Source organism: Sinocyclocheilus grahami, unplaced genomic scaffold (genome assembly GCF_001515645.1).
Source record: "Sinocyclocheilus grahami isolate Dianchi unplaced genomic scaffold, SAMN03320097.WGS_v1.1 scaffold965.1, whole genome shotgun sequence".
NCBI classification, from domain to species: domain Eukaryota; kingdom Metazoa; phylum Chordata; class Actinopteri; order Cypriniformes; family Cyprinidae; genus Sinocyclocheilus; species Sinocyclocheilus grahami.
In genome coordinates this window covers 331,983-358,536 of record NW_015506144.1, presented here as the reverse complement: position 1 = coordinate 358,536, position 26,554 = coordinate 331,983, and the positions used below count along the sequence as shown (strand labels likewise).

General features: G+C 37.7%; 3 protein-coding genes across 3 annotated transcripts in view; 1 reads left to right on the top strand and 2 right to left on the bottom strand.

The window, feature by feature from the left end:
- Nucleotides 1-3,384: 3,384 nt before the first annotated feature.
- Nucleotides 3,385-9,899, bottom strand: pck1 (phosphoenolpyruvate carboxykinase 1 (soluble); the record flags this gene model as incomplete). The annotated part of the gene is made up of 6 exons (XM_016250011.1): nucleotides 9,805-9,899; nucleotides 8,910-9,205; nucleotides 7,906-8,262; nucleotides 6,513-6,690; nucleotides 5,967-6,191; nucleotides 3,385-3,707 (listed from the first exon to the last, which is right to left on the bottom strand). Coding segments are annotated over exons 2-6 (1,335 nt in total), but the record flags the coding sequence as incomplete, so codon positions are not given.
- A 625-nt stretch (nucleotides 9,900-10,524) lies between these two features.
- Nucleotides 10,525-24,651, top strand: ccndbp1 (cyclin D-type binding-protein 1). The gene is made up of 11 exons (XM_016249998.1): nucleotides 10,525-10,696; nucleotides 11,048-11,107; nucleotides 11,200-11,279; nucleotides 11,818-11,899; nucleotides 13,145-13,241; nucleotides 13,345-13,418; nucleotides 14,013-14,089; nucleotides 15,597-15,859; nucleotides 17,019-17,079; nucleotides 19,023-19,069; nucleotides 24,315-24,651. Exons 1-11 carry the CDS (start codon nucleotides 10,609-10,611, stop codon nucleotides 24,415-24,417), a joined length of 1,032 nt encoding a protein of 343 aa, XP_016105484.1. The 5' UTR covers nucleotides 10,525-10,608; the 3' UTR covers nucleotides 24,418-24,651.
- Nucleotides 24,652-25,334: 683 nt separating this feature from the next.
- tgm8 (transglutaminase 8) overlaps nucleotides 25,335-26,554 on the bottom strand; it is a 12,148-nt gene continuing 10,928 nt past the window's right edge. Inside the window, exons 12-13 of the mRNA XM_016249991.1 lie at nucleotides 26,379-26,512; nucleotides 25,335-25,749 (exon numbers count right to left, since the gene is read on the bottom strand). Coding sequence (XP_016105477.1) covers nucleotides 25,566-25,749; nucleotides 26,379-26,512 — 318 coding nt within the window. The 3' untranslated portion in view covers nucleotides 25,335-25,565. The remainder of the gene's footprint in view (nucleotides 25,750-26,378; nucleotides 26,513-26,554) is intronic.

Here is a 26,554-nt window from a genome sequence, read left to right as displayed (position 1 = left end):
GTGGGGACATAATTACTGATTATAATGACTTATACTGTCTTTTTACACGTTGCGTTGCATCGCGCCGCGTAAACCTAAAACCATGTCTGCATTTGTGATCGGAGAAATGACAAACAACAAGTGCTACTCTACACTGCTCAAAACTCACGTTTGAATCATCAGTGGCAAATTCTTTAAATTCAGACTCTGAGTCAGAACAGCCGGCATTGTAGTCTACTCTCCCAGGATCAGGAGACAGTCCTCCATAAAATGTGCTGCACACATCTGAATATTTGGGTTGAAGTGTTCTGGAACAGTGTTGTAAATACAACTTAACACTGATTTCTAGTCGTGTCCTCTTTTGGAAGACCACACAAAGTAGTTTCGCTTTCACAACGAAGCACACAGCGTCTTCACAACATGGCGGCGGCGGCAACAATACTACAGCGAGAATAAAAGTTACGCCTTCTTTCTCTGCGTGAACATTTGGGTGGTGTTATGCAAATCTTCCCACATAGTGATGTAGACATGTGGGGGCGTGTTAGAACGAGCTGTTTTAGGTAGGTGTGGCTGACTCTTAACTTTTATAAAGAATATCTCTTTGGATTTGAGACTTTAGTCTTTTACAGATCTTCTTTATGCACCAAGAGCTTGTAACACTCCAAAGAGAAAGGAAAACGTGAAATTGCATCATATGACCCCTTTAACATTAAAACATTGCTCGAGTAAGTATTACGTTTTTACCAGTAAAAAAAATAACGATTTAAATCAAATAAAATAATTGCTGTTAATCTTGGAGAAGGCCTTGCTTTCTAATCTAGTTGTCTATATAGCTGCTAGCATTGTATATATAGTTGCTTTTGTTCCACTGATTTGGGTAGAAGCATCTGCTAAATGCATTAATTAATTAATTGCATAAAAGCAGTTTCTGTCCATAAGAAGTTTGGGGGAAAGCAGCTTTGTTCATTTCAGCTGATATCTGACTGACATAAAATATTAAATCTGCAGAACATTAAACTTTGCTGCTCATCCAACGGTTTATTAATCTTAGATATGCTTTCATCACTAACTTTCTCATGATGTTATCACAACGTTCAGTTTCTGCTTTAGTTCTTCATTTGTGCTGAATGAAAGAGTTTTATATATTCATGAGGCCTGAGGGGGCGTGTCCTTCAGGCAGGGACGCTCGCTCTGATTGGTTGATGTTCTGGCGTTCCTCTCCTCCTCTTCTTCTCATTTATTGCTGGTTTTATGAATCATGCTGACAGGTTGATGGAGTGTTGTGTCACTGCTTCAACAGTTTGTTCTATTCTGATGATTTCTGTTCCTAAACTGTTTGTGATTAAAACAAGAGCAAATGTCTGCCAAAGGGCTCAGAAGAATGTATCTTGATTTAAGTGTGTTTAGATTGACTTCATGAATGTGAGACTTTCTGCTCAGATTTATTTCTCTTGTTTTTCATGTTTTCTACTTTTCTGGTGGGTCTGTAGTTAAAGTGTGTTTCTAGTTCTGCTTGCTTTGTTACAATTTCTCATCTTCTTGAACTGAACAATTTCTTCCGACTGAAATGTTTGTAACATTTTGTCACGAGTCTGTCGAAAGCCAAGTTATTTCACGCATAACTGTATTAAAATGTGAATAACTCTCTGTAACACTCTGATCATGCAGAGAAAAACACAAACACTGGACATACGTTTAAATAACTTTATTAATATCTTGGAAGACTGACATCAAGAGTCATCATAGAAATACAAAAATAATTTAAGACCTTCAGAAAAATGCAAAGGTTAAACTGTTTAAAGTTATTAGCTATAAAGTCTCCAGCTGAATAGAAATGTGCATCAATAATTTATAAACAGTCCTTTAATTCCTTCAGTATCATAGAGTCATCAGATCTTCAAATCAGGCTAAAAATATCTCCAAATATCAGCTCGCACACTGCAAAAAATGTATTTTTGTCTTGGTTTCTAGTATAAATATCTACAAATTCTTGAATTACTTCACTAGTAAAATTGAAGATATTTAGTAAATTTCCTACCATAAACGTAATGTTTGATTAGTAATATGCATTGCTAAGAACTTCATTTGGACAACTTTAAAGATGATTTTCTCAATATTTAGATTTTTTTGCACCCTCAGATTCCAGATTTTCAAATAGTTGTATCTCAGCCAAATATTGTGCTATCCTAACAAACCACACATCAATGGAAAGCTATTTATTCAGATTTCAGATGATGCATACATCTCAATTTCACAAAATTGACCCTTATGACTGGTTTTGTGCTCCAGGGCCACAAATGTGCTTTTAACATGCTATCTTATAAAAAAATGTACTTTAAAAAAAGAATAATTTTTTGTAGATTGCGTACAAAATTAGTGCGCGGAAATATAGCATTTTAAGTACATTATGGAAGTGCACTCGCTGCAAAAAATTATTTTCTTGCTTAGTATTTTTGTCTTGTTTTCTAGTATAAATATTTCAACAGTCTTGAATCAAGAAGCATTTACTTGACATTATTTAAGATATTAAGTCTTGTTTTCTAAAAAAAAATATATATATCAAAATGTTGTTAGTTTTTCCTTAAAACAAGCAAACATATATCTGCCAATGGGGTGAGAAAAATAATCTTAAAAGGCTAAATTGCCCTATTGGCAGATACTTTTACTTGTTTTAAGGAAAAACTAACATCATTTTGATGCATTTTTTTCAGAAAACAAGACATAAAATCTTAAGTCATTTTACTTGTACAATAAATTCATCTTGTTTCAAGAATGTTTAGATATTTATACTAGAAAACAAGACAAAAATACTAAGTAAGAGAATCATTTGTTACAGTGCTGGGAGTGCATTAGTGGTGTTTTTCCATTCATTTGTTAAAGTGTTATAAGCCATGAATCAAACCAAAAGCAGCTAGAGGAGAATCACAATCACAAACTTTGATTCGAAGCACAAAACTATTTGAAAATCAGTTGAAAAGACAAAGATACAAGACTGTGAACTTAATGGCTAATGAGGGAAAGAACTACAATCCCATGAAGCATTGCAAATGACATAATTGAATTAAAAACAATAGAGAAATATAAAACTACTCATTTAAAGTCATTGATTGCATCTATAGAAGCAACATAATTTATGTTTTGTAATAAGTTTACTGCAAAATATGCATATATGCATACATATGCCATAGAAACAATATTTGTAAGTTTTATATATCTATGGAAATAATACATTTTTAAGTTTCGCTAATATATATATATATATATATATATGCATATTTATAATATAACATGCTACAGAAACAATATTTTAAAGTTTTAAATCTATAGAAACTATATATTTTAAGTTTTGCAATAAGTTTATTGCAATATTGCAATATATATATATGCATATTTATAATATAACCTGTTATAGAAACAATATATTTTAGGTTTTGCAATAAGTTTATTGCAATATATATATATATATGGAGTAAATGAATGTGATTTGACTGTAATCTCACCTGTGTGTTCGGCGGCCGCCGTGGCTTCGGATCTCATCGCGGCTCCCACAAACACTCCGTGAGCCCAGCTGAGGGCCTCGTAGACCAGAGGGACCCCCTGCGGACGCCGACCGCCGAAGATCACCGCCTCGATGGGGACGCCGTCGGGAGACTCCCACTGCGGGTCGATGATGGGGCACTGAGCGGCCGGCGTGCAGAAGCGTGAGTTAGGATGAGCGCAAGGTTCTCCTGGAGGACAACGGTTGACAGTCACCTTTATTTATATAATGCTTTTAACAGTACAGATGTGTCAAAGCAGCTTTACAGTCTTAAATAGGACAAATAGTGTGCAGTAATGCAAAAGTACAACAGTAAGCACTCAGTTCATCATTGATTCAGTGATGTCGTCCTCCAGTTCAGTTTAAACAGTGTCTGTGCAAGTCCACGATATCGCTGGATATTAAGTGTCCCCAACTAAGCAAGCCAGAGGAACCAAAACTGCATTGCTGACAGAATGGAGAACAAACCTTGGGAGAAACCAGGCTCAGTCGAGGAACACAACACGAGTCAGAGAGACTGACGAGGATCTAATGTGTTTGACAGCACTAGTTTTCACAGTTCACACTACAACAGCGTTTTCAAATTTATCCACTTTGGAAATCATTTTCAAAAGACTCTGTTTTCCTCTCTCAGTGTGGACCGAAGGCCAAAACAGAGATAAAAAGATGCGTTTTCAAACGAAAACGTACTCGTGTACAGTAGACAAGGACTAAATGTCTCGTTCATGAATTATAACAGCTTATGTTTGGATTGTGCACTTTCATTTCTATGTTCAGAAATGGGAGCACACCGCAAAAAATGCTTTTCTTACTTGTTTTCAGCCAAAATATCAAAAAATTCTTAAATCAAGAAGGATTTTCTAGACAAGTACAAACTATTGTATTGTTTTCAGAAAAAAAAATTCAAAATTAAGTGAGTTGTTGCTTAGAACACGCAAAATAATCTTATTCCAAACAGAAAACGAGATTATTTTGCTTGTTCCAGGCAAAAACTGACATGTTTTTCTGAAAACAAGACAATACTTTGTACTTGTCTTGAAAATCCTTCTTGATTTAAGAATTTTTAGATATTTTGGCTGAAAACAAGTAAGTAAGAAACACATTTTTTGCAGTGTGACAGTTAAAGGGTTAGCCTGATTCTAGGCTGCAGCAAAGTCAGATTGTGCAGAGGACTCTGAATGAGACGAGACCTACCGTCCTCCGGTGTCCACGGCTGGTTCTTCCAGGAGGTCAGCGTCACACCGGCTGGCAGATCCTCATCCATGCCCTCCCAGTACACACCGCCGTCGCTGGTCTCCGCCACGTTGGTGAAGATGGTGTTCTGGTAGATGGTGGCCATTGCGTTCGGGTTGGTTTTGGTGGAGGTTCCTGGCGCCACACCGAAGAAGCCGTTCTCTGGGTTGATGGCTCTGAGATTGCCTTCAAACACAAGAGCAGAGACCATCAATGAATGAGCAAGTTGACAGTCACCTTTATTTATATAATGCTTTTAACAGTACAGATGTGTCAAAGCAGCTTTACACTCTTAAATAGGACAAATAGTGTGCAGTAATGCAAAAGTACAACAGTAAGCACTCAGTTCATCATTGATTCAGTGATGTCGTCCTCCAGTTCAGTTTAAACAGTGTCTGTGCAAGTCCACGATATCGCTGGATATTAAGTGTCCCCAACTAAGCAAGCCAGAGGAACCAAAACTGCATTGCTGACAGAATGGAGAACAAACCTTGGGAGAAACCAGGCTCAGTCGAGGAACACAACACGAGTCAGAGAGGCTGACGAGGATCTAATGTGTTTGACAGCACTAGTTTTCACAGTTCACACTACAACAGCGTTTTCAAATTTATCCACTTTGGAAATCATTTTCAAAAGACTCTGTTTTCCTCTCTCAGTGTGGACCGAAGGCCAAAACAGAGATAAAAAGATGCGTTTTCAAACGAAAACGTACTCGTGTACAGTAGACAAGGACTAAATGTCTCGTTCATGAATTATAACAGCTTATGTTTGGATTGTGCACTTTCATTTCTATGTTCAGAAATGGGAGCACACCGCAAAAAATGCTTTTCTTACTTGTTTTCAGCCAAAATATCAAAAAATTCTTAAATCAAGAAGGATTTTCTAGACAATTACAAACTATTGTATTGTTTTCAGAAAAAAAATTTCAAAATTAAGTGAGTTGTTGCTTAGAACACGCAAAATAATCTTATTCCAAACAGAAAACGAGATTATTTTGCTTGTTCCAGGCAAAAACTGACATGTTTTTCTGAAAACAAGACAATACTTTGTACTTGTCTTGAAAATCCTTCTTGATTTAAGAATTTTTAGATATTTTGGCTGAAAACAAGTAAGTAAGAAACACATTTTTTGCAGTGTGACAGTTAAAGGGTTAGCCTGATTCTAGGCTGCAGCAAAGTCAGATTGTGCAGAGGACTCTGAATGAGACGAGACCTACCGTCCTCCGGTGTCCACGGCTGGTTCTTCCAGGAGGTCAGCGTCACACCGGCTGGCAGATCCTCATCCATGCCCTCCCAGTACACACCGCCGTCGCTGGTCTCCGCCACGTTGGTGAAGATGGTGTTCTGGTAGATGGTGGCCATTGCGTTCGGGTTGGTTTTGGTGGAGGTTCCTGGCGCCACACCGAAGAAGCCGTTCTCTGGGTTGATGGCTCTGAGATTGCCTTCAAACACAAGAGCAGAGACCATCAATGAATGAGCAAGAACATCTTAACACTTACAGTTCCTTTCAACTGCTTACAGTCACACAGTTTCTGAAAGCTCAACAGCAGAAGCACACACCAGATCTACAAAACCATACACTAATTCTAAGCCTTTAGCATTTTGCATTTTGTGTGCAATTCTTGGATTTGTGTGTGAAGTTTTGAAAAAAATAAGAGGCAAAGTTTTGAAAATGTGTGTAAGCAGTTGACAAAACTGTAATGATCACCCATCTCAGTTCTAACTCATGTGGTGTGATGTGTCTGAGCATCATTGATCTGTACCGTCTTTGTCAAACTTCATCCAGGCGATGTCGTCTCCGACACACTCCACCTTCCAGCCCGGCAGCGACGGCTTCATCATGGCCAGGTTGGTCTTTCCACAGGCGCTCGGGAACGCCGCTGCGAAGTACTTCTTCTGTCCCGCCGGGTTAGTGATGCCCAGGATCTGCAGAAACACACATTGATGTTCAGTGTGTCAGAGTTCAGAGTCAGTCAATAAATCAGTTCATTATTCTCATGCTCTTTAGTTTTAAGTGATTGTGCATCTGCAGATATTCACCTCCTAATTCTTTTTTGCATTGCATTTACATTACATTTATGCATCTAGCAGATGCTTTTATCTGAAGTGCATAATATATATATATATACATTTTTGTTTATTTTTTGAAATAACTGCTTTTGCAAGAAATTCATATTATTTTGCTTGGCATGATCCTATCCACCTTATTTTTAATGTAATAGCAGGTGCAGGCATTTTTAACTTGCTGTTTTTTAGCTGTATAAAAAATCCGGTTATGCTGCTTAATATCACAAACTGGTATTTATTTTATTATTTCAATTACATTATTCTTGTAATGTATTTAAATGTATTCAAAATGTTGGTATATAAATATATTATAAATATAATAATAATATAAATATAATATATTAGTATTACATATATATATATATATATATATATATATATATATATAGTATATATAAAAAAATAATGTATTAAATCATAAACAGTAAAAAAAATTACCATTTACTGCACTGTTCTCTAGTATTTACTGAAAGCAGCTAATGAATTAAATTCTTGCACTAAACAAAAATGTGTCCCTGGAGCACAAAACCAGTCATAAGGATCAATTTTTAGAAATTGAGAGTTATGCATCATCTGAAAGCTGAATAATATTCTTTCCATTGATGTATGGTTTGTTAGGATAGCACAATATTTGAAAATCTGGAATCTGAGGGTGCAAAAAAATCTAAATATTGAGAAAATCATCTTTAAAGTTGTTCAAATGAAGTTCTTAGCAATGCATATTACTAATCAAACATTAAGTTTTGATATATTTACGGTAGGAGATTTACTAAATATCTTCATGGAACATGATCTTTACTTAATATCCTAATGATTTTTGGCATAAAAGAGAAATTATATAAATAAAAAATTTAAATATAATATATATATATATATATATATATATATATATATATATATATATATATAGTATATATAAAAAAATAATGTATTAAATCATAAACAGTAAAAAAAATTACCATTTACTGCACTGTTCTCTAGTATTTACTGAAAGCAGCTAATGAATTAAATTCTTGCACTAAACAAAAATGTGTCCCTGGAGCAACTGCTCTTTTGTTAGTTTTGTTGCTTCTGTTGTCCTCAGTGGCTCTGAATAAAAGTGTCTGCTAAATGACTAAATGTAAATGTAATGGAGCAGGTGAATGAAGAGCTCGTACTCTTGAGTGGCAGCGGGCAGCCGACTGAATGCAGACAGCGCACGAACTCTCCGCTGCCCAGAGCGCTCAGCACAGCTTCACCCACACGCGTCATGATCCTCATGCTGGCCACTACATACGGAGAGTCGGTCAGCTCCACGCCGATCTTCGAGAGCGCAGAGCCCACGGGACCCATGCTGAACGGGATCATGTACATCACACGACCTGCACACACACACACACATACACAGGGTTTTACCATCATTAGGATGCATTTCTCAATACATTTCTCAATTTTTTTAAAATTGAGATTTATGCATCATCTGAAAGCTGAATAAATAATCTTATCCTAATGATTTTTGTCATAAAAGAGAAATGTATAATTGTGACCCATACAATGTATTGTTGGCTATTGCTACAAATATCCCCCAGCGACTTAACACTGCTTCTGTGCTCCAGAGACACATATATTCTGAATGTAAAAAATCAAATACTATCAAAGCAGTTGCATGTTTGTTTGGTGAAAATCTCTGCTAGAATGACTTGATTTGAGGCATTAATGTAGTGTTTTGGTAGTTCTAGTGCATTTCGAATGTGACCCATAACTAAATCAGAATATGATGTGGCCTGGTGCCAAAGAAACACTTTAAACCAGATAATTTTAATGTCATTTGTAGCAGAAGATTTCATTTTGGTGCCACGAAGCTGCTTCATCCTATAAAAAGTTTTGAATTGTACAATTCTGCCTCTTTTTCAATTCTGACAATTTTGAGATTACATGATAAATTCATGTATTTATTCCTCATAATTCTTTGCTATCATCATGCAATAGTTTTTTTTCCCCTTAGAAGTGTGAGTTTACATCTTATAACTCTGACTTTTTCTCTCAGTCAGAATTGTGAGATAAAAAGCATGTTTTTTATCCTGTGGTGGAGTTGAGCGACAGAGTAATTAAACGTTACTCGTGTGAATCAGACGCTCGTACCAGTTGTTGTATTTGCTGAGTCTCTTGATGACCCCCTGCTCCTCCAGGAGACGCAGAATGGAGCGGTTCTCCTCCTCGGAGCCGTCGCAGATGTGCAGAGCGTCCGGCTGACACAGCTTCACACTGCTCTCGATGAAGTCTCGCAGGGACGCGCTCAGAGACGCCAGATCTCCCTGCAGCACACGAGCGCTGGGCTGGTTCTGAGACGGCAGCTGAGGAGGCATGATGCTGAGAGAGCCTTCACCGCGGTAAACACACACAGAGGAGCCTACAGCAACAGCACAAACACAGATCAGCTTTGTTATGTGCTTCACTGATAAAAAAACATTGTAGTGATACTTTGATGTTGAACGGTCACTCTATTCATACATGCTATAATTATAATTATATGTGGCCCTGGAGCACAAAACCAGTCATGAGGGTCAATTTTGTGAAATTGAGATGCATGCATCATCTGAAAGCTGAATAAATAGCTTTCCATTGATGTATGGTTTGTTAGGATAGCACAATATTTGGCAAATCTGGAATCTGAGGGTGCAAAAAAATCTAAATATTGAGAAAATCATCAGAATGAAGTTCTTAGCAATGCTTTTTTTAATGTTTTGATATATTTACGGTAGGAAATGTACAAAATATCTTCATGGAACATGATCTTTACTTAATATCCTAATGATTTTTGGCATAAAAGAGAAATGTATAATTGTGACCCATACAATGTATTGTTGGCTATTGCTACAAATATCCCCCAGCGACTTAACACTGCTTTTGTGCTGCAGGGACACACATATAATGAATTATAATTCAGTACAGCAATAATATTCATAACTATAATATTGATAAGAGCACAGAATACAACACAAGTTTTACCTTTAGTGTAGTAGAAGTGCTTTGATTCAGCAGCTCTTCATCAGTCAGTGAGGATGAGGAGGGTCATCAGTGTTCTGCTCATTGTGTGGACACTTAGTCTTAGTTGGTTTAAAGCAGCTACACTGGTTTTGTTATCGTGGAGCGCCACCTGCTGTCTAAAGCGAATACTGACAGTGTCTGCTTAATAATTACAAACAGCATGTTGAACACAAAAACTTATTTAGAATTTTATTTTAAGCAAAGCGTGTAGCAGTTGTTGCACGACGCCCTAAATATCTTTTAAAAAGTGCAGAACGTTGGTTTTTAATTGCATCATTTTATTTAAAATATGTAATTGTTTGTAACAAATATGTTCAAATCGATCAATTATATTAAATCGATCAAAAGTGATGATAAAGACGTTTATAATGTTACAAAAGATTTCTATTTTAGATAAATGCTGCTCTTCTGAACTTTCTATTCAGCTGTGAAACCTGAAAAACTTCTACTCAGCTGTTTTCAACATCATAATAATAATAATAATAAATGTTTTTAAGCAGCAAATAAGAACATTAGAATGATTTCTGCGGATCATGTGACTGGAGTAATGATGCTGAATGAAATGACAGCAATGAATTATATTTTTAAATATATTCAAATAGAAAAGTTATTTCAAAATTGTAGTTTTTGCTGTACTTTAACTCTAAACACGCTCAGATGGCCCGCACGGTGCAGCACAGAATCATTCCGGCGCGACACTCGTGCGATCTTCCGTTCCGCCTGACATTCGTTCCGCGGATCCACGAGACAGACGCGAACCGAGCCATGAGCGCCGATAACTCGCGTCCAGATGCTCTGCTGCCGTTACGAAACCTCTGTAACTCCGTGAAAAGCAGCAGGGATCGAGTGAGAGGTACGATGGGATCCTGTCATGTTATTTAACGACAGACTTGAGCTGTGTCTGTGTGATGCTAACGGCTAACAGCCAATGCTAACAATGTAAACAACGAAGAGTTTAACTCGCTGGCTGAAAATAATAGTGTTTACGTCTTCTCTGGTGCTAACAGCCGGTAGGTAGCAGGTTAGTGTTCTAGTCGTGATGTTTACTGTCATTTAACAGCCGTGATGAACGTGTAAAAGTGTGATATGGTAGTGCTTTCAAACGATTAATCGCGATGAGAACACACCTTAAGATGCTCTTAAATATTAAACAGACATAAATGGACTAATGTGAAGTATTTTATGAGTGTTTTGTGTCTTTCAGATGGAGAGTCGAATGAATGCAGCGGGGCGTTCAGCTTGTCAAACTTCTGGGAGATTATGAGTTCAGTGTTTATTATTATTTATGATGATCATATTTTATCTGAGTATTGTTTGACTTCATAATGACTCACTCCTGTTTTCCTCATTTCGCAGATGAAGCTGTTAAAGCAGCGTCTCAAGAAGCAACAAAACTCAGCGTGATGTTCTCGAAGCCGCCGCTGCCATCAGAGGAGGTGCCGTTGACCCCATCAGACTGACCGTTGACCCCATCAGACTGACCGTTGACCCCATCAGACTGACCGTTGACCCCATCAGACTGACCGTTGACCCCTTCAGACTGACGTTGACCCCATCAGACTGACCGTTGACCCCTTCAGACTGACCTTTGACCCCTTCAGACTGACCTTTGGCCCCATCAGACTGACCGTTGACCCCTTCAGACTGACCTTGACCCCATCAGACTGACCGTTGACCCCTTCAGACTGACCTTTGACCCCTTCAGACTGACCTTTGACCCCTTCAGACTGACCTTTGACCCCTTCAGACTGACCTTTGACCCCTTCAGACTGACCTTTGACCCCTTCAGACTGACCTTTGACCCCTTCAGACTGACCTTTGACCCCTTCAGACTGACCTTTGACCCCATCAGACTGACCGTTGACCCCTTCAGACTGACCGTTGACCCCTTCAGAATATGAATATAACAACCTGTCGTGCTATTGTGTGTTTTCTGCGTCTGAGATGGTGTTGTTCTGGTTCTCCTCACTCCAGGGTTGTGTGAAAATAGCCGAATCTGTTCAGAAGAGCGTGTTGACGTTGACTACGGTTTATTTTTGGTTACCAAAGAGCCAAGGTAACTATGACACTAATGCTAAAGCAGTGTAACCATCTCTAGAAGCTAAAGTGACCTTACCTACACCACCAGTCAAACGTTTTTGGACGGTAAGATTTTTAATGTTTTTAAAGACGTCTCTTCTGCAGCCTGCATTTATTTGATCCAAAGTACAGCAAAAGCAGTACAGATCATGAGACACTGAAGACTGGAGGAATGATGCTGAAAATACAGCTGCGCATCACAGAAATACATTACAGTTTAACAGAGATTCACTTAGAAAACAGCTGTTTTACATTCTAATAATATTTCAGAATTGTACTGCTCTTGCTGTACTTTGGATCAAATAAATGCAGGCTTGGTGAGCAGAAGAGCCTTCATTAAAAACATTACAAATCCTACCGTCCAAAAACTTTTAACTGGTGGTGTAAAATACAAAACAACCACATGAAATGATAAGTATTTTCATAATACATCATATTTTGGATCCATGAGCGGTTACAGTTGTTTATGATCATCTACTTGATTAATCTGTCATCTCAACTTTCACATGAAACGGCTCCTTCTCGTCTTTATTTGCTCATTTGTCTGTTACACAAGACGTCTCGTGACCCTGTAACGAACTGTTGTTGAGAAACTCAGAAAGTAACAAACTGACAAGCAGCGCTGCCAGCTAATGTTCAGCAGAAGTTGCTAAAGGAAGGTCGATTTGTTGCTAAAAGACGTTGTTCAACAGTGATGCTTTAAGCAGAGTATTAGTAGTTAGTTAGTATGCTACACTCAAGTCTGTGAATATAGCGCACAATCTACTTTAGTAATATGAAAGAATTTTACGTTTTGGAAAATGTTACCTGCATTTTAAATTACGCGTTGTGTTTTCAGGTCACTAAAATTACTAGTATCTTTTCCATTTTACTTGCAGTGTACTAACTGATCAACAATCGCAGGTACAAGCTACTAACAAAGTGCATCATAAATGAACAATTATTACATTATTATTATTATTATAATTAAATGTAACAGTTGCAAACAACTGGGTTCACGTGATGTGTTTACTGCGAGGCATCTTTTTGTGTGATGGAAATGTGTCTTTATTGTCTGAGTCACTTATCAAAAGTTGCTAAAAGTTGCCAAATACATTTTTAAAATTGCTACATTTGTTGCTAGGTGCTTTTGGAACGATGCTAGGGTAGTCTGAGAAGTTGCTACATTTAGTGGCAACACTGCTGACAGCTGACCCAGTGACGTGAGTGTTGTTTTCTGCAGGAGTTACGCTGAGGAAGGTGCTCCGAGACGCCACGGCGCAGGTGCTGGATGGACTCGCTCAGCTGCTCGAGGCTCTGCTCTGCTCTCCTGGAGAAAGGTTGTATTATATTCACATCATGTCATGTTCTCATGAGTTCCTATGCACTGTGTACGGGAGATTCCAGTGAGTCTGAATGATTAGTTTGATGTGTTCTCCTCAGTCTCTCGCAGGAGCAGCTGATGTCCACCGGAGGCGTCTGGGCCGCGTGTGACCAGTTTAACCAGCTGCCGAAAGGTTTGACGGCGACTAACTAGTACTAGAGTAATTCACCTCTGGAATAATGCAGAACCGAACGACAAGACACATTTGTGACTTTTGATATTTGGCAGTGACCCTGGAGCACAAAAGCAGTCATAAGAGTCAATTTTGTGAAATTGAGATGTATGCATCATCTGAAAGCTGAATAAATAGCTTTCCATTGATGTATGGTTTGTTAGGATAGCACAATATTTGAAAATCTGGAATCTGAGGGAGCAAAAAAATCTAAATAGTGAGAAAATCATCTTTAAAGTTGTTCAAATGAAGTTCTTAGCAATGCATATTACTAATCAAACATTACGTTTTGATATATTTACGGTAGGACACTTACAAAATATCTTCATGGAACATGATCTTTACTTAATATCCTAATGATTTTTGGCATAAAAGAGAAATGTATAATTGTGACCCATACAATGTATTGTTGGCTATTGCTACAAATATCCCCCAGCGACTCAACACTGCTTTTGTGCTGCAGGGACACATATTCAGTTTATCTGCACAAGCACATGAATTCATGTAAGTGTTCAGTGTTTAAGGTGAGTTCTCCTGATGTGTCGTTCCTCACAGATAACCGCAGTGCTGTGTTGAGCGTCTTGACGTCATGTGTTGGTTTGGTGAAAGACGCCTCGGAGGAGATGGAGCAGGTCAGAGATCATCTAGAACAGGCTTATGGCTGAATGAAGATTGTTTTTTAATATAGCTGTTGCTCATGTGTGTCAGTAGCTATGTTTCCATACAAACATGTTTGTTTGTTTCATTTAAAGCTAATTTGCATCTGCAGTCCCTGGGCAGGATGTTGTTACAAAATGACAATATTCAATCACAAACAATACAATATCACATCATACTCCATTAAATTAAAAATCAAGACAATGATCACATATATGTGTCCCTGCAGCACAAAAGCAGTGTTAAGGCGCTGGGGGATATTTGTAGCAATAGCCAACAATACATTGTATGGGTCACAATTATACATTTCTCTTTTATGCCAAAAATCATTAGGATATTAAGTAAAGATCATGTTCCATGAAGATATTTTGTACATTTCCTACAATAAGCTTAATGTTTGATTAGTAATATGCATTGCTAAGAACTTCATTTGAACAACTTTAAAGATGATTTTCTCAATATTTAGATTTTTTTTTGCACCCTCAGATTCCAGATTTTCAAATAGTTGTATCTCAGCCAAATATTGTGCTATCCTAACAAACCATACATCAATGGAAAGCTATTTATTCAGCGTTCAGATGATGCATGCATCTCAATTTCATAAAATTGACCCTTATGACTGCTTTTGTGCTCCAGGGTCACACTTTAGGCATAGTTTTAAAAATACTAAATGTTGTACACTCTCTAATATAACCATGTATTAAATTCCATCTTTCTGCTGCTCTAACTCAAAAAGCTGATTGTCCAAAAACAGTTTTCTTAAATTTAGTTGAACGGCCACCTCTAGCTGGTGACCTAGTCTGCCTAATATTGTCTTTACAGAAAGTCACACATTGACTAATGAGAATTTAACTAATGCGCAAAACTGGAATATCGCATAAAACATTAGCACCGTTTCCATGCAGCGAGACAAAGAGAACAAAAGCATCACTTCCTGATAAACTGGCTCTAAATATCACACAGAAAACTAGGAGAAGCCACTGAATATAATAATTGTAATATGTGATAAATGACTTGCGCCTCAGAGCGAGCAGACGGAACACAATAAATGCGTGAGGAGGAGGAGGATGCTGCTGTTTGGGAACACGGTCGTTTAAGACAATTATACAGAAATACTTTAACGACAGGCTTTGCTCAGGCCTTTCAGAACAACATATAGATGCTGTGAACGAGATCGGCCCGCTGGTTAGTCCAGTTATCCCGTCTCAGCGCACATCACATGACTGTTCGATGCGCATGGTGGAAGTTATTAAGGAAATTTGTTTCCATTGTAGTTTATGCGCAGTTTTTCTTATTGAATAAAAAGTTCATCCTACTCAAATGTGCACTTACATTTTTTTTTTATGCACATTTTTAGAATTTATTTGCATCTTAGCATTTCTATCCAGCGTTTTTTTTATGCAATATTCCAAAATGCACATAAAAATAGGTGGATGCAAACATATCTAGTATTCATGAGAACTGCTGCTCTTCTCTGTTAAGGCTCTGGCTGAAGCTCAGGACCCGTTTGGGGACGTGTTGGATGTTGATGATGATGATGAAGCAGACGGCAGGGGTAATCAGGACACGTACTGGTCCGAGTCGGACCGGCTGCTGATCGCTCGGTGTCAGGGTCTGATGAAGGCGTCCGGAGCGAGTCTGCGCAAACTCTCCTCCGCCGTCAGAAACAACGGCAAACTGGAGACGGACGAGAACATCGCGCAGCTAGACGACCTCGCAGACGCAGCTAAAGAAATCAGTCCCAGGTGAGTCGATTACAGGAGTTAGAGAGCAAAGCAAAGTCTTGTAGGTCATTCTGTAAAATATTGAATGACTGAAAACAGTTTGTGACGTTTAAGGAATGGATCTATTAGTTGAGATGTTATTGAGTGTTATATTGAAGTGTTAACTCGTGCCACTCATGGTGAAATGTTTTGAATGTCTTTAATCATTTAAATGATACACACTATCATTCAAAAGGCTGGGGACAGTAGGAGTTATTTTAATTTTTATTCATCAAGGACACATTAAATTGATCAAAAATAACAGTGAAGACATTTATAGTGTTACAGTAGATTTCTTTTTCGAGTAAATGCTGTTCTTTTGAACTTTCTATTCATCTGTGAATCCTGAGAAATAAAATGTATCGGTTTCCACAACAATATTGAACCGTTTTCAACATTGATAATAATCAGAAATGTTTCTGGAGCAGCAGATCAGCATATTATACTGATTTCTGAAGATCATGTGACACTGAAGACTGGAGGAATGATGCTGAAAATACAGCTGCGCATCACAGAAATACATTAACAGATATTAACATATAAAACCATTATTTTAAATTGCAATAATATTTCATAATTTTTACTGTATTTTTCATCTGGATCCGATAAACGCAGCCTTGGTGAGCAGAAGAGACTTTTGAATGGTAGTGTAAACGTTGTTTCTGATTGGTAAATGTTGGTAAAGTGTTATCACATTTAACACTGATCATTTCCATTCACTGGTAATCAAACCTGTTTTATCTCTCACACACACACACGCTCACTCACTCACTCACTCACTCACTCACACACATTTGTTTGGCTATCTTAGTGAGGACATTGCATAGATTTTCTATCAGGTTAATGATGTTTTCTATCAGCCAACCAACACCTACCCCTAAACTCACCCCTCACAGAAACATGTGCAGAACAAAACATCTTCTGGCTGATTAATAAGCCTGTTTAACTAGTGAGGAGCAGTCAAATGGCCTGAAAGTATTTCACAATAGAAGTGAGGACATCTGGTCCAAAACAAGTACAAACAAACACACTCACACTTTCTCCGTGTCATTAAAACCATGCCACACCAAACATCACCACCCAGCCAAACCTTCTACATATCAGTGTCTGATGATAATGAGGGTTGTGTTTGTGTCGTTAGCGTTGATGACCTCGCCCTCAGTCTCTACCCCCCCGTGGAGCGGTCGGCCGTCGAGATGAACGTAAGTCTATCGTCACACACACGAGACGAGTTCAGACGAGCCCCTCGCTCTCTCTGGATGAATCCCAGCATGTCGTGATCTGTCTCGGTGTTATGAATGGCATCACTAGGACACAGCTGTATTTAGGTGTGCCAGATCATTAGTCACGAGGAACAGGTGAGTCGTGGGTTTAATCCGAGCTCATGTGTGTGGATTTACTTCAGCAAACTAGTGGAGATATTTACTGTGCATCAGGGACAGACACTTTTAATAAATTGAAATTTTAACAAAAATGACATGTTTAGGGCCCTGTGAAGTGTTTTCTTTTTTTCTCACCATATGTTTTATTGTTACTAAATGCTTTTTTTTAGCACGTCTAATTATTTGAATGCATAAAACAACTTAATTTGTTTTAAATTATATATATATATAATTTAAACTACATTTTGCCCTCCATATATTTCAATCCAAGAACATACATTCATATTTGAAGCAAAAAAAAATTGTTACTTATGTTATTTGAATGCATAAAACAGCTTAATTTATTCAAATTTGTTCTTAAAATAGCATTTTGAAATTTTTTTTTCCTCAGAAATTTTGTGTTGTGTTAAAATTTTTCTGTTTTTCAAATGAAGGCATATAACATTAATTTCATTTAATTTTAATTATTGACAATTAAGCAAGCTTGATTTTTTTGGCAAACAAAGTGTATTTACTATTAAAATTAAAACATGGAAGAAATATGTGATTATTCCCTAAAAAATAATGTTTGTTTCATTTTACTACTAGTAGTAGGCTACTGAATAACAGTAATATATTTCTGGCACAATATCTTCAAGTTAAACCAGACTTTTATTTTGACGGGTTGCCGTGAATACCTTTACAGTTCTGTGTGTACGTGATATGACTCTAGTTTTGCTAAAATTAAATGGTAATTTTACCGTAAAATGCTCATGAAGTGACTCTCAGAGCAGTTTTGGAGATGTTCATGTATTTATGGGTTCATGAACATACAGGATTCATATTTAAATGGTATTTTTGCGGCTTAATATTGCGATTTTATTTAACTGTAATGACCTACTTTTGATTAATTCATCCAAACTTGTGTGTGTGTGTGAGAGTGTGTGTGTGTGTGTGTGTGAGTGTGTGTGTGTGTGAGAGAGAGAGAGAGTGTGTGTGTGTGTGTGTGTGTGTGAGACTGTGTGTGTGTGTGTGCGTGTGAGTGTGATGAGTTTGTGAGAGTGTGTGTGTTTGTGTTTGTGTGTGTGTGTGTGAGAGAGATAGAGAGTGTGTGTGTGTGAGAGAGAGAGAGAGTGTGTGTGTGTGTGTGTGTGTGTGAGACTGTGTGTGTGTGTGTGCGTGTGAGTGTGATGAGTTTGTGAGAGTGTGTGTGTTTGTGTTTGTGTGTGTGTGTGTGAGAGAGATAGAGAGTGTGTGTGTGTGAGAGAGAGAGAGAGTGTGTGTGTGTGTGTGTGTGTGTGAGACTGTGTGTGTGTGTGTGCGTGTGAGTGTGATGAGTTTGTGAGAGTGTGTGTGTTTGTGTTTGTGTGTGTGTGTGTGAGAGAGATAGAGAGTGTGTGTGTGTGAGAGAGAGAGAGAGTGTGTGTGTGTGTGTGTGTGTGTGAGACTGTGTGTGTGTGTGTGCGTGTGAGTGTGATGAGTTTGTGAGAGTGTGTGTGTTTGTGTTTGTGTGTGTGTGTGTGAGAGAGATAGAGAGTGTGTGTGTGTGAGAGAGAGAGAGAGTGTGTGTGTGTGTGTGTGTGTGTGAGACTGTGTGTGTGTGTGTGCGTGTGAGTGTGATGAGTTTGTGAGAGTGTGTGTGTTTGTGTTTGTGTGTGTGTGTGTGAGAGAGATAGAGAGTGTGTGTGTGTGAGAGAGAGAGAGAGTGTGTGTGTGTGTGTGTGTGTGTGTGTTTGGCTGTAATAGTTTCCAGTGCTCATGAATGATGTGATTCTTCATTGTAGGTGTGTAAACTGGCGTGTGTGCTGAAGAAAGTGCTGGAGATCACCAGGTAAGACACTGGTTTAGTCAGTTAATCACTAGTCTGCCTGAACATGATAACTGAACGGTTAAAAAGAGAGAATGTTATAATTATTGTTATTAGTGTTTTGCAAAGTCACACATTTCCATTCCTTCCTTCCACCCTTCATCATTTTTCCCACATCAGTCACGTCCCATATGCCAAAAAAATATCTATTTTTAAATATACAAAAAAATGGCCAAAAATATATTTGCTAAAATGTTTCACTATATATATGTAAATATATACTTCTTACCTTACCAGTGTATACTGCCAGTCGAAAGTTTGGGGTCATTAAAGTTTTGAATGTTTTTGAAAAGAAGTCTCTTCTGCTCATCAGGGCTGAATTTATTTGATCAAAAATACAGTAAAACAGTGAAATATTATTACAATGTAAAACAGCTGTTTTCTATGTGAGTATCTGTTAAACTGTAATGTATTTCTGTGATGCGCAGCTGTATTTTCAGCATCATTCCTCCAGTCTTCAGTGTCACATGATCTTCAGAAATCAGTATAATATGCTGATTTATTATTAATGTTGGAAATACTTGTGCTGCTTAATATTTTTATGAACGTGATACTTTTTTCAGGATTCTTTGATGAATAGAACGCTCAAGAGAACAGCATTTATTCAAAATAGAAATTGTGTGAGACTTAAGACTGGAGTACTGGCTGATGAAACCTCAGTGTTGCTTCACAGGAATAAACTAGATAGTAAATTCGCAGACAAATTTTAAGTTGGCTTGAAAAAGCCTAGCCAGAAAGTTTGTAAAAGTTTTTTAAAGTTTGAAGTAGTTTGAAATACTTAAAATAGTTTTAAAGATTAAAGTTTGAATGTTTTGAAGGCAATACAGTCTATCAGAAGAACAGATCGCTAGGGTACTCAGGGTGTTTCTAGGGTACCTGGGGTAGTTGCTAAGGTATTGCTATGTGGTTGCTAGGGTACTTGGTAGGGCTGTCAAAAAAAATTCTAATTTCGAATATTCGTCGAATTTAAATTAAAAATCCACATTCGAATGCAAAAACGTTGCATTTTAATTTTAGGTGTGCGTTAAGGACGCAGCCTTATCAGCGGCGCACGAGATGCGATGACGATGTTAGTGTCGTTGCATTTGAATGTTTTTGTTAGCCTATCCAGTTGAAGCCACTAGATGCGGCGCTGCTGCGTTGTTAATTACTAATATTGCAGGAAAAGAGAACATCGATGCGCATTTTCTAGAGGGACATCTATCAGCGTTGCACTCGCGTCTCGCACAAAAGAGCCGCATGTTTAGAAAGCAATGTTATATTAATGCAAGTTCAACTTTGAAAAAACATATCTCGAGACTTTATGGCGGGTTTTTCCTCATGCCGCTGCAACTCGTGTTTTTAAATGAAAAATGTACTCCGTGTGATTGGCTTTCGGTCCTTTGTATTAAACTATGCATACATGCATGATGCTGTTTTGTTTATAGTTGTTTAAGCAACTTAATTATAATTGGTTTATAAACATTATTTTAAACATTATGCACTTTATTTCACATATAGTCATGGTATCTTATGCTTTGAATAAACGTGCATTAGTAATACTTTGCTAGATGCGCCCTCTTGTGGCCTCAGGAGAGAAGCCAAAAGCTTTTCTTCACCCTAACTGAAATTCTGCAGTTTAAATTCGAATATAATTTGAATTTTGATAATATTTAAGTACAAAATTCGAATTCGAATTTAGTTTTTCAGCCATTTTGACAGCCCTAGTACTTGGGGTGGGTGCTAGTCTTTTGCTCTGCCGTTGCTAAGGTACCCGGGCTGGTTGCTAGTGTGCTGCTATGTGCTTACTAGGGTATTTAGGGTGGTTGCTAAGAGGTTGCTATGCAGTTGCTAGGGTATTCTTGGTGGTTGCTAGGCTACCTGGGTTGGTTGCTTAGGTGTTGCTATGCGGATGCTAGGGTACCCAAAGTGGTTGCTAGGGTGTTGCTAAACTACCTGGGGTGGTTGCTAGGGTGTTGCTATGCGGTTGCTAGGCTATCTGGGGTGATTGCTAGAGTGTTACTATGCAGTTGTTAAGGTACCCAGGGCCATTGCTAGGGTGTTGCTATGCGGTTGCTAAGGTACTCAGGGTAGTTGCTAGAGTGTTACTATGCGGTTGCTAGGCTACCTGGGGTGGTTGCTAGTAGGGCTGCACGATATATCGTTTCAGCATTCGATATTGCGATGTGCGCATCCGCGATAGTCACATCGCGGGATGTGCGATGTTTAGTATACTGATTGTTATATTTATACTGATTGTTTTCTTTGAACACACAGACACCGTGTCTACACCGGACGCGACACGCTCCGCGCCACCACAGCTAAAGTCTGTCTACACTGGACGCGAAAAGCGACCGTTACAAATCATTTGAACTTTGTGTCAGTTTGTCATAAATAAAACATGGCATCAGTTTACTGTCGGGGATTTGTCGTGTCGCACCAAGCCGCATCTATAAAGGGTTCTATAGTATTTTGTCGCGCCACATCGCGAGGAATTGTCAAATGCATGTCTCTGCAAGTATCCTTGTAAAAACAGTTGCTTATGGTTTAGGTGAAGGTAAACAGTTGAGAAAGAAAATGGATGTGTAACAGTATATTGGTTCACAGCAGTTTAATGTTCCGGAGGCTTTTTGTGTCATGATGTTAATCAAACAACAAAACACTTTTGTAGCTTTAACACAGATTTATTAGATTTATTTTATACAGTGAAGTCTATGTAGTGTTATTTTACATTTGATTATTCAATTTCTGCACCTGAATACTATTAGACTTAAGCCTACCTGAAAAATATAAAGCATTTCATTTGTATCTTTGTTCTATTATATTTATGCTATCTATGCTTGTAATTTGTTTATTTTCTATGCTGATTTACTCGCCTACAAAATCACCCCAATCATTGATTATTTTTTTCCAAATAGAGCTATTAAAGTCATCTGGTGATTTTTATTTTTTCATATCGCAATATATATCGCAGAAAAACAAAATATCACAATGTGAGTTTTTTCCAATATCGTGCAGCCCTAGTTGCTAGGATGTTGCTATGCAGTTGCTAAGGTACCCAGGGCCATTGCTAGGGTGTTGCTGTGTGGTTGCTAAGGTACTTTGGGTGGTTGCTAGGGTGCTACTATGTTCAAGTTCAAGTTTATTTGTATAGCGCTTTTCACAATACAAATCGTTTCAAATCAACTTTACAGAAAATTAAGTTTCTACAATATATTTAGTGGTAGCTTATCAGTGGTGACTGTCAGTTAATGTACATATGGCAGAAATGTACGGAAAATCAATTAAAGATGTAATCAAATAGACGATGAACACTGTGGTTGCGATGGTACCCAAGCTGTTGCTAGGGTGTTGCTATGCGGTTGCTACTTTACTCTAGGTGGTTACTAGGGTGTAACTATGCGGTTGCTAGGGTAACTGGGTTGGTTGCTAGGGTGTTGCTATGCGGTTGCTATGGTACCCAGGGTGGTTGCTAGGGTGTTGCTGTGCAGTTGCTATGGTACCCAGGGTGGTTGCTAAGGTGTTGCTAGGTGGTTGCTAGGCTACCTGGGTGGTTGCTAGGGTACCTGGGTTGGTTGCTAAGGTGTTGCTCTGCGGTTGCTAGGGTGCCCAGAGTGGTTGCTAGTAGGGCTGCACGATAAATCGAAATGGAATCGAGATCGCGATTCGACAGAAGCTGTGATTGTCGTGCGTATCTTTCAGTGAAGCACGGTTCTGTGATCAGCAGTAAATCTCCATCCAAAGGCCAGAGAAACTCCAAATACGCCTCGCAGAAGAAACCCAGAAAATCGCTGCAGCTGAATAAACAGAAGATTCAACTGCTTTCATTGATTCAACGTGACTAATAAACACACGACTACGGCAATATACGGTTTATCTGAGTTCTTATTATTAAAATTTTCATTAAAATAAAGTATATTTATAATGCAATGCCTTTATCACTGCTTAAATACTATGAAATATGTCGCGTGCCTTATTCTGTGTAAGAAGCCACATCATCTCACAGAAGGATTTATTTCAAACACTCGACTGACGTTATGAAGTGAGTTTGGAGTAAAACATGTTATTAAATGTGGTATTTTCACATGCTTTCAGATGGAGCAGCATTTACTTCACAGAGCCGTAGTTCGTAGTTCGTCGTGTTGTTAGCATGATTAGCATGTTGGTAGCATGATTAACAAGTTGCTAGCATGTTGTTAGCATGATTTGCAAGTTACTAGCATGTTGTAAACATGATTAACAAGTTATTAGCATGTTGCTAGCCTGCTTCTAGCATGATTAGCATGTTATTAGCATTTTGCTAACATGATTTAGATAGATTAGAAATATTAGATAGAGTGGAAGTTTAAACGGGACAGTTGTCATGAAGGGCAAAATTAGCTATATAGACCAAAACCACTTTTTATACCAGGCTGTAAACATGTTTTTTTCTGCTGTAAAGTTGGGTATTTTAACATGAGGAGTCTATGGGACTGACTCTCTTTTGCAGCCAGCCTCTAGCGGCCAGTCGATGAATTACAGTTTCAGTCACTTCCGTGTTGGTTTCACGAGAGAGAGCGCGAGGCTGCCACTTGGTTAGAAACAGTACATAGAAGGGAAGCTTAATGGAGTCTAACGGGCTTCAGTGTGTTTCGATCTGAATATTTGCCAGTTGGATTTTGAAGAGTCTTGACTCATTTGAACATTCCGTCAATGTAGGTCTATGGGATTTTTCCCAGTTTTAATTGTCATTTTTAGGAAAACCGTAAGTCCGATCAGTTAGAAAATATATAGCAACCCGAGTCAGACCAGTCTGAAGGTCTGGGCCGAGTTTGGTGGTTATAGCTTTAAAAGTCTAGGAGGCTACTTTTCATATTTTTTGAAAATATATTTTGCTCTCCATATGTCTTCAAAGACATTCATATTTGAAGAAAAAACATTTTGGTGTCTATAACACGTGTGAACATATAACACACTTATAACAAAATAAGTAATGAATTAAGCCTAAATGTAGGCTACTGTAAGATTGGAAATGTGTTTTCTTGCCCCTGAAATACATTTTGAAATATATTTTGATATATGAGTGAGAAAGTAACTATATTTTCAATTTCAAAAATATATTTCACTGTTTACAACATATATTTAGAGTGTAATTAAAATATATTTTGGCTATAAAGAATGTCATGTGTGTCAGAGTTTGAGGTTTGTCTTCCCCTCCTCATGTGATGGTGATGATGTGTGTCTCAATCAGGTCCAGTCATGTCTGTGTGGAGGCTGATGTGTCCTGGGTGGAGTTTCTGAACAGCGCTGTGGAGCACAACCTGGAGAAGATCCGATCCCTGCTGCTCCTCTGAGGCTCGTAGCGTTTGCTCGGATAAACCAGGTTCAGTGCTTTCATTCTTCTTGCAGAAGAACTCGGACTGCAGAATGTGTTTCGATGGAGTCTGAACTTTGCCCGAGTTCCCCAGATTTCCCAAAGCTATGAATTAGTCCATCTTTCTGAACGATGCTGTAATTCATGATGTTCACAGACGCTTGACCTCTGATATCATTTCTTTATTTTGCAGTTTATTTAGTAGTGCTGTCAAAACGATTAATCGCGATTAATCGCATAAAAAAATAAATAAGTGTTTGTTTGCATAAAATGTGTGTGCTGTGTATATTTATTATGTATATATAAATACACACACATTACAATATATATTTTGAAATATATATACATGCATGTGTGTGTATTTATACTAGTGCTGTCAAACGATTAATCGCATCCAAAATAAAAGTTTTTGTTTACTTAATACATGTGTGTGTGCTGTGTATATTTATTTTGTATATATAAATACACACACATGCATGTGTATATACAGTATATTTAAGAAAAATATGTTGTTTATATATTAAACATATTTCTATATAATCATGTGTGTGTATTTATACTAGTGCTGTCAAACGATTAATCGCGATTAATCGCATCCAAAATAAAAGTTTTTGTTTACTTAATACATGTGTGTGTGCTGTGTATATTTATTTTGTATATATAAATACACACACATGCATGTGTATATACAGTATATTTAAGAAAAATATGTTGTTTATATATTAAACATATTTCTATATAATCATATAAATATATATACATGTAAATATTTTCGAAATATATACTATATGTGTGTGTGTATTTATATATACATAATAAATAAACACAGCACACAGACATATTATGTAAACAAAACCTTTTTTTTATATGCGATTAATCGCGATTATTCGTTTGGCAGCACTAGTATTTAGTGATGTTTTCACATTATTCTTAACATCTGCTCATGCTCACGATTCATGTAATCACTCAAAACCTCCTTTATTAAATCAACACACAGAGACTTTTTGCTTTAAATGCTTATTTATTCTGATTAAACACAGTTGAACAAATGAGCTGTTGAGATGATAATTCTAAATCCTGTGTTGGCTGGTGTTTGTGTGAATAAAAGCTGTGATGGTTCTTGTTCTTCTATCGGTTGAAGCTGAGGAATCCCAGTCGTGACGCGGCGGGTCGCACGTTGACGTCCACACTGGCTTTAATGTCTCTGAAGGTGGAGCTGTCGAAGTTGGCCACCAGTTTCTTCGGTCCGACTCTGTAGGGCTTGAAGGCCACCTTCAGTGTGATTCTCTGACCCGGGCCGAGCTCCACGGTGCTGCCGAACACAAACGCTTCATCTGTTAAAAACTCTGAAGAATCACTTTGATGTGTTCTCTAAATCAGGGTTTGTGAGTTTGATGAAAGGCTGATAAAATGTCTAATAATTTTACATGGTACAAAAAAAGTAACATTGAAATCATTTTAAATTAAAACCATCAAAATAGAACAATACTTAAATATACAAAAAATGTATTTATTAAATTAAAAGTAAATAACTTTACATTTACATGATTTAGCATATGCTTTTATCCAAAGCGACTTACAAATGAGCAAAATAAAACATAAGAATTAAATCGTAAAATTAAAACAAATAACCTGAAAGGTATTAAAATGTATTAAATTAAAAGTAAATCATTTTAAATTACAACAATCAAAATAAAACTGAATGACTGAATGAAAATGACTTAAAAATAAATCTTTAAAAAGCTTACTAAAAATAATCAATTATAATTTATTAAATTAAGTAAAGTGAATAATTGAATTAAAAAAGTAAGTAACTTCAAAATAAAGATAGTAAAAATGAAATTAAATCATCTGAATGAAATTAAAATTGCAGACCTTAACGAGCAGGTGATAAACACAGCGAGTGTGAGTTTAGTGCGTGCGGGAGAAGCTGGGACTCACTTGGATTGCTCTGTTTGTTTGAGCAGGCCGCTGCCGGTGAGCGTGACGGAGCAGTTCTTGAGCGGCGAGGACAGAGGATTCTCAAACAGCACCTCAGCGCTCATCTCACTGTCCTGCAGAGGAGTCCCGCTCACCTGAGACACACACACACACACACACACACACACACACACACA